Raw genomic sequence first — 14,356 nt, 5'->3', positions numbered from 1 at the left:
TGATTGTTCGCTTTCCGGCAAGGTAGAATTCCCCGCAAACAAACGCCAATTTGTGAACGCCTCCTCTTTGGATCTGGCAGCAGTTCTGCATGTCTGGTTAAACCAACTTTTGTCGTTAGTCTTAACCAATATCATCTTAGTAGGAATAAATGTCTTCATTCCAATTGAAATTATGCGTTCAATCATCTCAGCTGCAGCATTTATATTGTCATCAAGAAAGTTAAGTTTCTAATTTAAATGCTGGAAGAATGCGTTGAGCTCAGCCCAACGTGCTTTTTCGTATATAAAAATTTACCGCTTCGTTACTGGTGAGAAGGCGTTATGAAGTGCCGAATACAAAAAAGATGCTGAAACAATGCAGGGATCCGAGTTACCAAGAGGTGCAAGAATTCCATACTTTTAACTTCATACTTTTCAGGGTGTGAAGTAAGAAAAGCTCAAGAGGATTATTCTGGTGCTCTTGGACACACGGAATATTTGTCGGTTCATCCACTAGTTGCGCGAGGTCATTATGCGCCGCGAAGAGCTCGGCGTATTTGCCACTCCCCCGGCCCGGGCCGGAATGGGAAAGCCAGGAGGAATTGTGAACATTGGAGTCCCCAGTGACAACGATTTCACTGTTCGGAAAATCGTCCAAAATACTTGTGATCGCTTCAGAAAGGGCCTCAAAGCCGTCTATGGAAGCTTTCCGTTCCTGCGTTTGGACTTCTATAAAGAAATCCGAAGTGAAGTTCGTTCGTTCCTATCCTGAATGTAACCTAAAGGGAGTTAAATTCTTAGTCCTGGGAGTCCAGGTGTTGTCGTCTTTGGAACACTACATCATTACGTACATAAAACACAAGACCTCTGTGAGAAATAAACAAGTAAAAGCGTGCTAAGTTTGGCCGGGCCGAATCTTGGAAACCCACCACCATGGATTCTACTAAAAATTTATACAAAATAAATTTAGTTGAAGGGCATTATTTTATTCTACATACCACAAACCAGCAAAAATTAAAGCCTCTAGGAACCGAACAAGGATGATCGATAGACCGGTTAACATTGGAGTTATAGATATGTAAAATTTCAGCCGAATCGGACAAAAATTGCGGCTTGTAAGGGCTTAAGAAGTAAAAGTGGCTAGCTTTTCGCGTTCAAACGCTATCGTAATTTCGACAGACGGACATGGCTACATCGACTCAGAACGTGGAGGCGATCAAGAATATATGTACTTTATGGGGTCTTAGACGAATATTTCGAGGTTTTACAAACGGAATGACTAGATAAGTATACCCCCATCCTATGGTGGTGTGTATAAAAGGGATGGAGTTTGATACCCAGGGATGTGAAAATCCTCTGGATCAGCCACAATATCTAAAGAGTTTGCTCGAAATCGGTTCAAATTTAGATATTGCTCCCATATATATTCCGATTTTGAGTAATATTGCAATAATGAAGTCATTTGGTATCCGTTTCTCTCGAAATTTGCCAGGAAGCATTTTCTTATGACTTTTGACTTTCGGCGTTACTGAAGAATTTCATAGAAATCAGTTCAGATTTAAATATAGGGCCCATATACATATATATATGGATGTCCCGGCCGATTTTCACTTTTAAAGCCTCTGCAAGCGCATTTATTCACCAATTTTTTGTGAAACGCTTTGCTAGACAACTACCAAAACATCTAAAGAGTTTGGCTGAAATCGGTTAAGATTCAGATATAGCTGTCATATACAGTGGCACAGATAAGTCTACATACCTTTTCGTAAAAAAAAAAACAATTTTAGCAGCATTCTATGTTTGGCGGAAAAACTTGTTCGTGTACAAATTTCGTTTTATAAAATGCATATTTTGGGAGGGGTATGTAGACTTTTCTGTGCCACTGTATATGTTCGCCGGACTTCGAGTAATGTGTGCAATAATGTGGACATTTGTCAACCGATTGTCAGGAAAATTTGCACATTTTCTCTTCTTATGACTGTTGATATTTGTTTAAATTTATCAAAGTCGGTTCAGATTTATATTTAGCTAGCTAAACATAAACACATCGCACTATTTGCACATATAGAGCCGTAGTTATTACAATTTTGAACACTTGTGCTCGAAGTTTGGCACGGACTGTTTTATAACCCATCTGAAAACTTCCACCCAAGTCCATCAAATTCAGTTGAGAATTAGATATTGATCCCAATTTCCAGTTATGGTAGCCACAGTCCCACATTTCCCTACCCTTACTTGTTTTAACCTAAGAATTTTTCCCGTGCGCATACATTGTTAGTATTTCTCTGCTATTTATTTAATTACTCATGATTAACTTCTTTGAAGGAATATCGATATTATTGTATAAACTTTGATATTAGAATTTTCGTCGTGTAAGAATATATTGCTTTCGCCAAGGTAATTTCAAATGGGTGATACGACGGTATGGTGCTGCATCATCATTCATATCTGTTGTGCTCTGTTGTTGTGTTTCTTTTAATGGTGACTATGATACCTGGTGTATCCCCCTAGACATCATTAGTTCTACCAACGCCTCTTTGAATTTTCATTGGTAGCTATTGGCTTTTGATTGGTTGCAACAACTTTCAAACAACAATGCCACGTTTCCCCTCTATACAAAACACTCTAGGACAAATTTTGACTTGTTTTTAGTTATCCTTGCGGATGTAGCAAGAAGTTAAATGCATATGAGAAACAAATCTGGTTTTAATAAATGCCGACATTCTTCAAGCATGGACAACAAGAAGACAGCTCAATTATGACGCTATGAAGGCAAAATACAACGGTTATTTGAAATTAATTTGCCATTTTTTCTATGTTGGATAATTTTTATGTAAAATGATGAAAAGCCAAGCCGCAAGAAGCGGTGATAGCTATAACCAAGAAAATATTGCAGACACATTCATCACTTTTGCATATAAAAAAGTCGAAGCGCCTCTATCAACAAAATAAATTATGGAAGAATTATATTTTCTAAACAAGCAAATTGTTTAGAAAAACCTGATGGAAAAGTAACATTTTTTATATGTAAAGGGCGATATTTAAAGAGGTATGGGAAAGTTTTTCAAAAAAAAACCATAAAATTCAGAAAAATGCATGAAACATTTATCTAAACCGATTGTACGGTCCATATAACTTAATGTTTGGAGATTATTTCATGCAAATGTTAACAGTGACTGCGCCTCAAATGGTCCATCCACTTAGTCCAATTTTGGCATACTCTTTTCAACATTTCGTCCGATATCTCACGAATAAATGCTTTTATGTTGTCATCAAATGTGTCAATTGAAGCGGGCTAGACATGAGCTTTACCATAGACCCACAAAAAATTGTCTAAAGGCGTTAAATCGCACGGTCTATTGACCACCGACTGGTCCGGAATGTTAAGTAAAATGTTCACCGAACTCGCCTCTCAATAAGTACATTGCTACGCGTGCTGTGTGACATGTGGCACCGTCTTGTTGAAACCACATGTTAGCGTTTTGGGCAAAAAAAGTTGGATATCATCTCACGGTAGCGCTCCCCGTTGTTCGTTTGTAAGATGACTCATGGTCTATTTTCTATGCAGACCAAACTGAAGATGTTTGACAGTGAAACAATACACGAAACGTATCTGAGCTGTTTAAACCAGTGTTGCCAAAAGGATAATAGCTAAAAAATTACCCTTTAGTAATAGTAATTGATGTAGCCACATTTACATGTGGAGATAGCGATCCTCGTCTAGGTCTTATAGATGAGCCGGTCCATAGGACCAATCCCCGGGGGAACATAATGGTACTTGGTTATTTAAAGGCTCCAATTACTCACCTTTATTGAGCATCATAGGCACATTGTATTTAAGCAAGAGCCGGTGTAGGCGACTTCTCACTGATACTATCCACTCGATACCGCAACACATCCATGGCAGCCGGTTGTACGCACAGGGTTGACCCGATGGAACCCCTCATCGGCAAGGGCTGCCGCCTCAGTGTACATGTTCGTCTTTTTTCGTCATGAGAGAGGCACATCCCGGAGTGCCTTCTCCGCACGCTTCAAGTCCGTGTCGGGATTGAAAAGAACCCCGGACCCTGGTGCTGTTCGGTTTGCCAGAACCGCCCCCATCATCGATCGGTGTCGGTGAGGTGTAACCGGTGCATGGAGTGGGTACATTTGGCAATATACGCAACGGCAGAATCCAAACCCAAATGTTGCCAGGCCAGTGCCGGGAAGTGTAGGGTTTTTGCAGTTAAACTGCAACGGACTCCGTGGCAAGATCAATGAGATTGTGGATTTCATGAGTCGGAAGAGCATATTGGTCGCAGCGATTCAGGAGACAAAGCTGACCAACATCTGCAGCTTACACAGTTGTCACGGATACAATGTGCTGCGTAAGGATTGCTCAAGGAATAGAGGTGGAGGATTGGTCTTCGTGATATACCATTCCGTGCAATATAGACCTATCTCGCCTGCGCATGGCGATAGTGACCCCTAGCTTACATGCCCGACATAAGTGGGTTACTATCTGGCCATAACCGTCTGTTTCGAGGGGACTTTAATGCGCATCACACCAAGAGGAAATTCCGAGACATCGTTAACGCAGCAGCCGCTCGCTTTATACCAGTCGGTCGAATACCCCAAGTGCGGCCCAATTTCCCGGCACAGGCAGTGGTGCTCGGGGACGAGCGTGATTCGTTGTACGGACCCCACTAACCCCAGAACCAGCAAGCTGAATCTGGAAATAAACAGGGTTGTCAACGAACATAGGCGGAATTTGTAGCTGGAACACTTGGAGCAATGTAGCTTTGGCACCGGTGTAGGCAAGCTGTGGCCTACTTTTCAGTCAATCTCGAACCCCGGCAGACTCGATGACAGGACCTCAGTCACTTTTGGCGACGTAAACATGACTGATCCGAAGAGATGCGCCAGGTTGTTCAACCGTCAATTTACTATGCATCCCGAGAGTCACAGGGTAAGGAGGAGAGTCATTCACCGTATTCGTGGTCTCCGAGCCGATGGACAGCCATCACAATTTACCGTGGGCGAAGCTACGAATGTCATCTGTGGCGCCAAATCATCCAAGGTGTTGGGCCCCGACGAAATTTCTACACTGATGCTGAAGAATCTGGATTTAACTGGAGTTGAGTACCTTACCACTGTCCTCAACATGTCCTTGCACACTCTTATAGTTCCCGATGTCTGGAAAATGGGCAGAGTGATCCCGCTACTGAAGCCTGGAAAAGACTCGAGTTTGGGGGAGTCGTACAGACCGATCTCCCTTCTCTCACCAGTGGCAAAGACGCTTGAGGCATTACTGCTCCCGAGCCTCGTAGGAGAATTTCCATTCCCCGAGCATCAACATGGATTTTGAAGACTGCATAGCCCAACAACTGCTTTGCATGCCATCACCGCACACGTTTGCGAAACCTTGTTGACGACGTACAAAGCAATTGGCCGGTCTGTGGTAAGTTGTGCAGCGCCAGTGTGGTCCCTTCAGTTTTGTGGCACGCAGTGAAATAATATTCAGAACTGTCAGAATGCCGCCCTCCGAACTGCGACGGGCTGTCTCCTCAGTTCGCATGTGGACCACCTCCATCAGGAGACAAAGATCCTACCAGTGCGAAGACATAACTACATGCTGTCTAAGCAATACCTTTTGGGCTGTTATCGCAAGTCCATCCAAATCATCATCTTGTGGATAGATATCCACCGCCCAAACGCCTTAAGGTAGATCTTCATGATTTAGTGCGTGAGGTTCAGCGCTACAAGAGAGAACCTACAGCGGCATATCAAGCAGGACAACCAGGAATTGTTCTGACTGCTTTTCAACTCGCTCTAGTATTTTCTTAACTTATCCTTCCTTATATGTAAACATAGCAGCCCTGCCGTGCCCTTTTGTCTATCGTCTTATTAAAAGTCTTTTGCAACCTTAGGTTAGAACAAATAGTTGTGAATCGTGTGACATATAGAGGCAACAGGAGTTTACTGCATGTATCTGGTTCTCATTAACGCCTCATCCAATCTACCAATCTTCCAGTCAGTTGTTGAAAGATTTGGAATAAGCGAATTTAGCTTCCGAAGTATTGTTTAGATTTAGATTTAGATTTATTTGTTCGTTTTCACATACAACAAGATAACAATGATCTTATAATTACTGTATGTGAGATATCAATGACATTTAACACAGTTCAACAGAGATTAGTAGTATATAAAGTAACATTTGTAATATATAATTAATTAACAAATAATTTTGACAATATAAACATTATTTAATTAAGACATTATCAATATTAAGATTATTTAAAGATTTTTCTGTAAAGCTTTTTTAAATGAATTTGCGTTGCAAATAGATTGTATTGACAAGGGTAGTGAGTTCCATAGGCGGATCGCATTTGTTAGATATTGCCATTGTGATATCAAAAGGCGATATCGAGGCATCACCAATAGTATCCTTCTGTTTGTTCTCCCAAACTGCAGCTTTTGGTACAGGTATTCTGGACATTTTTCATAAATGATTTTATGCAATAGTAACAGATTTTTTATATCTAGAAAATCGCCAAATTTCATATTGCATATGCTTTTTTCATAGGGTGAACAGCTCTCGTATCGATTTAGGCCATGAACATATCTTATTATTGCATTGTGAGCTGTCTCCAGTCGTCTAGTGCTCCTAGAGTCACATTTACTAAACAGTTCACTTCCACAGCAGAGCACAGGCAGTAAGTACGTTTTAGCCAAAAGGAGGCGAATGTGTTTTGGCGTAAACGATTGTGTTTGGTACAGTGTTCTTAGCATACCAAATATTTTTCCAGTAGTCGCAACTATGTGATCGGTCCATGTCAGTGAGTTATTGAAAGTTATACCAAGATTTTTAGCCTTTTCGACTAGCTGTATGTGTTGCTCACCAATTAATATATGTTCTTCAGTAATAATATTATGGTTGCGATTTGAAATTAAGATGCAGTTTGATTTTTTAGGGTTTATGTTAAGATAGTTGGCATGAGCCCAGTTGGAAATAATGCCCAAATCTTCATTTATTTTTAAAAAACCTTGACGTATTTCAGGTTTAGCAAAACTCAGATAGAGCTGGACATCATCAGCGTATATATGTATAGAGGAGTATCTGAGCCGTGGTGGTAGGTAATTTATGTACATCGAGAAAAGCAGTGGTCCCAAAATCGAACCCTGCGGTACACCCTTATTCAATTGAAGAGATTTGGACATTATATCCTTGATTACAACCGACTGAGTTCTTTGGCAGAGATAGTTTTTAACTAACAACACAGCAGATGCAGAAAAATTAAAATAGTGCTTCAGTTTCAAGCACAACAGCTCATGGTTAACACAGTCAAAAGCTTTTGAGTGATCCAACAGTACTAGGCAAGTAGCCAGTCCATCATCAATATTTGACCTAATATCTTCGGTAACATCGATTAAAGCAGTAACACAGCTGTGTCTTGGCCTAAAGCCAGACTGTTTGCTGGATAAGAGGCGATGCTCGTTTAAGTATGCGCTTATTTGCTTGTGAATTATCTTTTCAAAAGCTTTTGAGAAGAAAGGCAGAATTGATATGGGACGATATTCATTTCCATTTTTCGATTTTGCCACAGGTATAACTTTTGAATGTTTCCATGTGGTCGGATATTTGCCAGTTGTTAGAATTGTGTTGAAGAAGTATGTGATATACGACAGTGTGTATGGTAAGGTGGATTTTATGAATTTTGGGTGTAGGTTATCCAAACCAACTGCATTTGATTTTATACTCATGCAACCCTCATAAACATCAATAGACCGAATACATGCAATTTCAAAAGTTGTAAAGTCAGGAAATGCTGGTGTGTTTGATATGACATTTATTGGGTTTGTTTCTATATTATTATCTTCAAGATATGTTGTGCTGTTTAGGAAAGATACGTTCAGTTCATCAGGATTTGCATCAATTTCAACTATAGGAGTGGACCCGACACCAATTTCTCGTATTGTTTTCCACTTTTTTTTGGAATCGGTAGCCTGGCGGAATTTGTTGGCGTAATAGCCAGCTTTTGCGCGATTAATTGTTTTATTTACATCAGTTCTGAGTGTTCGGCATTCTTCATGGAGCATTGGGCATTTAAAACGTTTCCATCGTCTGTAAGCCAAATCTCTCTTGTCAATTAATTTTTTAATTGACTCACTAAACCAACAGTTCTGAGCTTTTCGAGGACGTGGTGTGCAAATAGGTACGGTGCAGTCAAGAAGATATAATAGATTTTCACTAAGAAACGTTAACTGATCATCAGTAGAATAAATGTCATATATCTTACTCCAATCAATGTTGTGTATTTCAGAAGCAAGTGTATCATAATTTATTTTATTAAAGTTAAAATAACTTGTCTGTTTTTGTTCTGGTGTGTGCACAGTATAGTAGAACATTATCAGATTTTGAAACAAGAAATATGTCAATCAGGCTGTTCGAAGTTGTTGTATAGTGAGTTGGTATTGTAGTATTTACCCCATACAATCCCATGGAGTTAAACGACTCAATAAGTGTTTTTTCCTTTAAAAGGTTAGAATTGAGATCGCCGGCTATTATAACATCATCGTAGTGCACAGAAATATCAAGGATAGTGTCGAAAATACATTCATACGGTATATGACAATTTGGTCTATATGCACAACCCAATAGAATTTTACGGGTATTAATAACAAGCTCGACAAAGATTGATTCAATTTTCTCATTTTGTTCAGATTTAAAAATTACTTTGCAGGGTAAGTTGTTCTTTACATATAACGCGACATCACCTCCAAGGGAGCTTCGATCATTTCTATATATGTACATTATATCCTTCAACACTTATTATGCTGTCAGTAATAGAAGAATTAAACCAGGTTTCACTCACATATTATGTCAACTCCAGACATTTCGAAATTGTGCCGAAATTCATCTATTTTCCTTTTCAGGCTTTGTGCATTAATATGACAGATATTCAGGCCAGTTTTCTGTCTACAGAGTACTTTAATCATGTAATATGATCCGTTATTGGAACCCAAAGTACTATTGGTTAAAGACATTTATTAGAAGTGGCAACGCTTTCAATTTGAGAATTTGAAATGAAGGAGAATTTTGTAATGAATTCATTAAAATATGTATTACTATTTTCGCTAATAAAAAAAATAAAAAATAAGCAAAAGATTGGTTTGAAAAAAATATAGTTTGGAAAGACATTAAACAGTATCAATAGCATGACGAAAAAACTGGTCAAAATCTACCTCGTTTGCAATATGAATTGGCTCAGTGTTGGGGGCATTCTTGGCATATATTAAGCCGCGAAAAGAGTAGATCGAGGTGATTTTTTTCTGTCTTTTCAATTTAATACCCGTTTGCAAGATTTTAAAATTCGTCGAAGTAAGATTTTCATTGATGTATACACATTGATTGGAATCAAAACCAATGTGATGTAAACATAATTGACCATTAAATTTTTTCCTGAACTGTGCCAGCATCTTTAAGATATAGTTTTTCACGAATGGCGTTAAAAGTTGAACAATTATAGTAGTATCAGGGCTATTGTTTCCTCTTTTACCTTTCAATCGATATATTGACTTATATGGAGGTGTTGCTACATTCAGTGCCTTACATATACAGTCAAAAATATGATCTAAATTCTCCGACGGGTAACAAGGAATGCCATTAACACGAAGATCGCATGATACCGCCAAGTTTTCTTGTTTTGCCAGATGGGCTCGAAGGTTTTTTATATCTTCTCTCATGCTAACTATTTCTGCACATTCAGTTTCAGCTTTCAGTAGTCGTTCATTTATTTCGTTTGACTTTGCCTCAATTCGTTGTATGTGTGTATCTACATAATTTAACAGCTTCAGTTCCACTTCTTCAAATCTCTTATTCATGGACGTGTTCAATCTCTCTTCAGTTTCTTTAAGAGCTTCTTTGAACATCGTCCACTGCCTCTCAAAACGCACTTCCATTTCATGTATTATATCTCTTTCATATCGAGCCAGCTTAGGTGTTTTCGCTTTGCTCTCTGGATTTGACGAATCATCTCTCTCCCTCTTTGACGATCCCGTTAACTTAGCCACCAGCTCTTCTTTAAGCTGATTGTTGGCGTATGTAATGTCAGCCATCAGTTTCTCTTGAAACGATTCACTTAGCTGAGACATAATATTTTTGTTGTTGGCGATGGCGTTTGAGAAAAAAGCAAGAAAAAAAACTTTTGAGCACAGAATGTATTTTTCTTTTTTATGTATGTATGTGTGTACCGCACTGCACTGATTTTGTTTATTTCAATTGATTCAAAACCAAAATAAAATGTTTGCTTTTATTTGACAGGACAGGACAGGACAGTTTTTCTCAAAACAAACAGATATTGTGTCAGATACAATTTCACGTGGAAATAGACAAACAGTGATGAACTTTTGTTATATTTTATTGTAAATAACCAGAAAATTATTGGAGCAAAATGAAAACAGAACTGTCTCTCACAAGACACAAGATAGCTATTTGGGATCTTTGGTATGCGTTCGTGTGTCATTGGTCGAGAAGGGATAATTTCCTTCTTGTCCAAGCAAGTGCTGCTTAAAGTCAGATTTCAACAAACACCGCTTTGAAAGACGCAATTCTGTTCCGAACGAAGGAATCAAATACGGTCCATCGTGTGTTATTTTTAATTTTCTTCGAATATACTAACTTGCACACTATACACCAAACACCACGCACTACTCTTTCATGCCTATGGTATTGAAAATAATTACCTTTGACTTTTAAAGACTCCTACTGAGCATTATTCTGTGACTACCTTGTTATTATTGGGATAATTAGCTTCACGACATTCTGCATTGTCGCTTAGTTGGTTCTTGTTGTTGTCACAGTTTATTGTACACTGAGGCGGCAACCCTTGCCGATGAAGGACTTCATCGGACCAATCTGGTACGTACAACCGGCTGGCATGGCATTGAAATTCACTCATCCGAATTACGCTTAACTGAAAATTATTGATAGCATTAGCAAAGACAGCCCAGCTTTCTGCGGTGACTAAAACTTTTCTGGGGGTGCTTAGCCCACCCCAGGGGCCTTCCTACGCTTCAGCTGATAAGTAAAAAAAAAAGGCGAGTTTATAGTGTTTCACTTGATCGGATTCGACGTTTTAATAAATAAAGAAAAAAAACTTTTTCCTATTTTACCCAGAGTTTCACCCTTAATCGTTAATTTTGTTTTTTTTTTTTATTTCATTTCCAGGGTCGACATACAAAAACTGGTCAATTGGCTGCCATAAAGGTGATGGATGTCACCGAAGATGAAGAGGAGGAAATAAAATTAGAAATAAACGTTTTAAAGAAATACTCAAATCATCGTAATATAGCTACATATTATGGTGCTTTCATTAAGAAATCGCCGCCAGGCAAAGATGACCAGCTGTGGCTGGTCATGGAGTATTGTGGTGCAGGTTCAGTTACCGATCTAGTTAAGTCAACAAAAGGACAAAGTCTCAAAGAGGAATGGATTGCCTACATATGTCGAGAGATACTGCGAGGCCTCGCCTATCTGCACTCGAACAAAGTTATACATCGTGATATTAAAGGACAGAATGTCCTGCTCACCGACAATGCCGAGGTGAAATTGGTCGATTTCGGTGTATCAGCACAATTGGATCGTACAATAGGGCGGAGGAACACATTCATTGGTACACCATATTGGATGGCCCCCGAGGTCATAGCATGCGACGAGAATCCCGAGGCCACATACGACAATCGTTCCGATCTATGGTCGTTAGGCATAACAGCCTTGGAAATGGCCGAATCCCAACCGCCGCTGTGTGATCTGCATCCAATGCGTGCACTGTTCTTGATACCACGTAATTCGCCGCCGCGATTGAAATCGAATCGAAAGTGGACAAAGAAATTTCAAAGTTTTATAGATACAGTGCTAGGTAAGTGGTTTTTAGATTGCTTTTGTGGGAAAATGGAAATAATATTTTTCATCTTCTTCTTCTCCCAGTGAAAGATTATCATCAGCGGCCTTATACCGAACAATTGCTTAAGCATTCTTTTATTAAGGATCAACCCACAGATCGTCAAGTGCGCATCCAGCTGAAGGATCACATCGATCGGTGTAAAAAGCGCAAGCAGGAGAAGGAGCGTGAGGACTATCGCTACTCGGGTTCTGACAATGATGATGATGACACACAAATTGCTGGTGAACCAAGTTCAATTATACAAGCACCGGGTGATACGTTGCGACGCAATTTCCAACAAATCCAAGAGGGTCGCATTGCGGCCGAACAACAACAGCAGCAAATGGCCGCTGTGGCTGCTGCGCAGGCAGCAGCTGCTCAAGCGCAAGCTGCACAACAACAACAACAACAGCAGCAGCAGCAGCAACAACAACAGGCACAAGCCCAACAACCACAGGCGAATCGTAATCAAAAACCGCCATCGGTAAGTAGTTCAGTTTTGAAAAACAGAAAATTGTAACTAAGGTGGAGAAATTTCCCTGATTGTGGTCATAAAGCCCATAAACATGTGTTAGACAACAAGCCATCTTTTAATCTCCGCCAATGTGAATACATCGTCGGTTAGTAGTTTCACCCCAGGTTATAAGTCGTAACATCCTCCATCCATCCGCACTAAGAGTCTTTAATGCTTATCACGAGTCTCTCTGTGGGGGAATAAGAATGTTGCTGCCGGCAAGGGAATACTATGAGCACCACACTGACTGGAACTTTAAGCTCCGATCTGTGTGATGTTCATCGTTATCATGAGAAGCTAAGTTGGGAACTACCGGGCTAGTCCACAGGTTGCGGATAGTGGAATCCTTCATACGGAGTAGCTGCAATTGCAGTCACGGACAATCAGCAACATCGATTGGAGAGTCTCAGTGAGAAGTTGAGCGGCACCGGCTCTTGCTTGAATACGGAATTCCTATGATGCTCGATATGACAAGACGAGTTATTGGCGCCTTAAAATAACCAACGGCCATCATGGTCTCGCGGCGATCCGTCTTATGAAACGGAACGAGCCTGCTTACTAATAGGAGTTTGACGAGGATCGCTACCTCCACAATAATGTTGATCAAAGGAAATTATGATACTCCGATTCCCAGCCGTTCGATAACACAAATTTGCTAGCGCAGGCATCGGAACAAACAGACGCTTGTCTGCGATACTTGTTGATACTGTGATTCTTCTGACCCTAGATAAATAAAAACAATCGTAAAAAAATAAAAATAGGTTTCTCAACGAACAATTTATGTACCCACAGTGTCGGTATTAGTAAGCTGTAGTCTACTGCCATATCACTCTCAAAAACCGGTAGAAATGATGTTAGGACCTCAATCACTTTTGCGACGTAGCAGTGCCTAATCCGAAGAGATGAACTAGGTTGTTCTACTTGTGTCAATAAATTGAGCATTCCAAGTGTGATAGGGCGAAAGGGAAAGCCATTCGTCGCTAGACAAAGTGAAAAACTTCACCAGCAGCGCAAAAAATTTCTACGTTTATGCTGAAGCATCTGGATCAATTTGTCTCCGATGTCTGGAAGAATAATACCGCTACTGAAGCCAGGAAAGGATTCAGATGAAGGAAAGGATCGTACCAACTAATTTCCCTTCTCTTGCCATCCACCGGGTTTAGACAACATTCATGCAGATGCGGTAAATAGTTACCGTGTAAATGTGATCCTAGGAGAACGACAGCCTCCCATTGCACCTGAAGATTAGGATCCAGCAGATGCAGCCGCCTCAGCTCCTACAGAGCAAGGATTAATTTCAAGGTGCAGGATGAACGTCGCGATTGTGACCTGGGACCACACGACAAACGTCACCTGTTTGACTGTCCAGCCAGACCCAGATCCCCACTCACGTGATAACAATGGGCATAACACGGGCTGGAACTTAGAACTTTAATCTGTGTGGTGTTCTTCCTTATCACGAGAATCCTCATGACAATAATCGGCAAGGTGTGTCGATGATTGCTGCTACAACAAAAACAATAACGAGAAGCTAAGCTGGGAGCTACCGGGCGCGTCCACAGGTTGCGGATAGTGGAATGCTCCATACGGAGCTGAAGTCGCGGGCAATCAGCGGACATCAGAGTGAATCATGAAGTGCTCCAAGATGGGGTATTTTTCCGTCACTATTTAACCTCTACCTATCCTCTATTCCACTTGCTCTGTAACAGTTGAGGTGGGTGCATCTGCCTCTATCCTCTATTCCACTTGCTCTTTAACAGTTGAGGTGGGTGCATCTGCCGGATCGTTATTGAGACAGAACTACTCTAGTTTGCCGAAGAAGGTCAATTTCATAAGCTGCAGTGGGTGGCGGTCGTTCTCCCGTAGCTATTCAACGCATCTCTTGCCGTGACTGCATGAATGTTATCTACACACGCTTGAATCTCTCTTGTAGTGCTGA

The 14,356-nt window shown here is 40.4% G+C and overlaps 1 protein-coding gene across 7 annotated transcripts in view; it reads left to right on the top strand.

Moving 5' to 3' along the window:
- LOC106085463 (serine/threonine-protein kinase mig-15) overlaps positions 1–14,356 on the top strand; it is a 259,525-nt gene that overhangs the window by 153,606 nt on the left and 91,563 nt on the right. For all 7 annotated transcript variants that reach the window (XM_013249721.2, XM_059360366.1, XM_059360365.1 and 4 more), the window contains exons 4-5: positions 11,189–11,879; positions 11,948–12,387. In XM_013249721.2, coding sequence (XP_013105175.2) covers positions 11,189–11,879; positions 11,948–12,387 — 1,131 coding nt within the window. The remainder of the gene's footprint in view (positions 1–11,188; positions 11,880–11,947; positions 12,388–14,356) is intronic.

The sequence above is a fragment of the Stomoxys calcitrans genome, chromosome 1 (genome assembly GCF_963082655.1).
Source record: "Stomoxys calcitrans chromosome 1, idStoCalc2.1, whole genome shotgun sequence".
Taxonomy (NCBI): domain Eukaryota; kingdom Metazoa; phylum Arthropoda; class Insecta; order Diptera; family Muscidae; genus Stomoxys; species Stomoxys calcitrans.
This window is presented reverse-complemented; position numbering and strand designations above follow the sequence as displayed.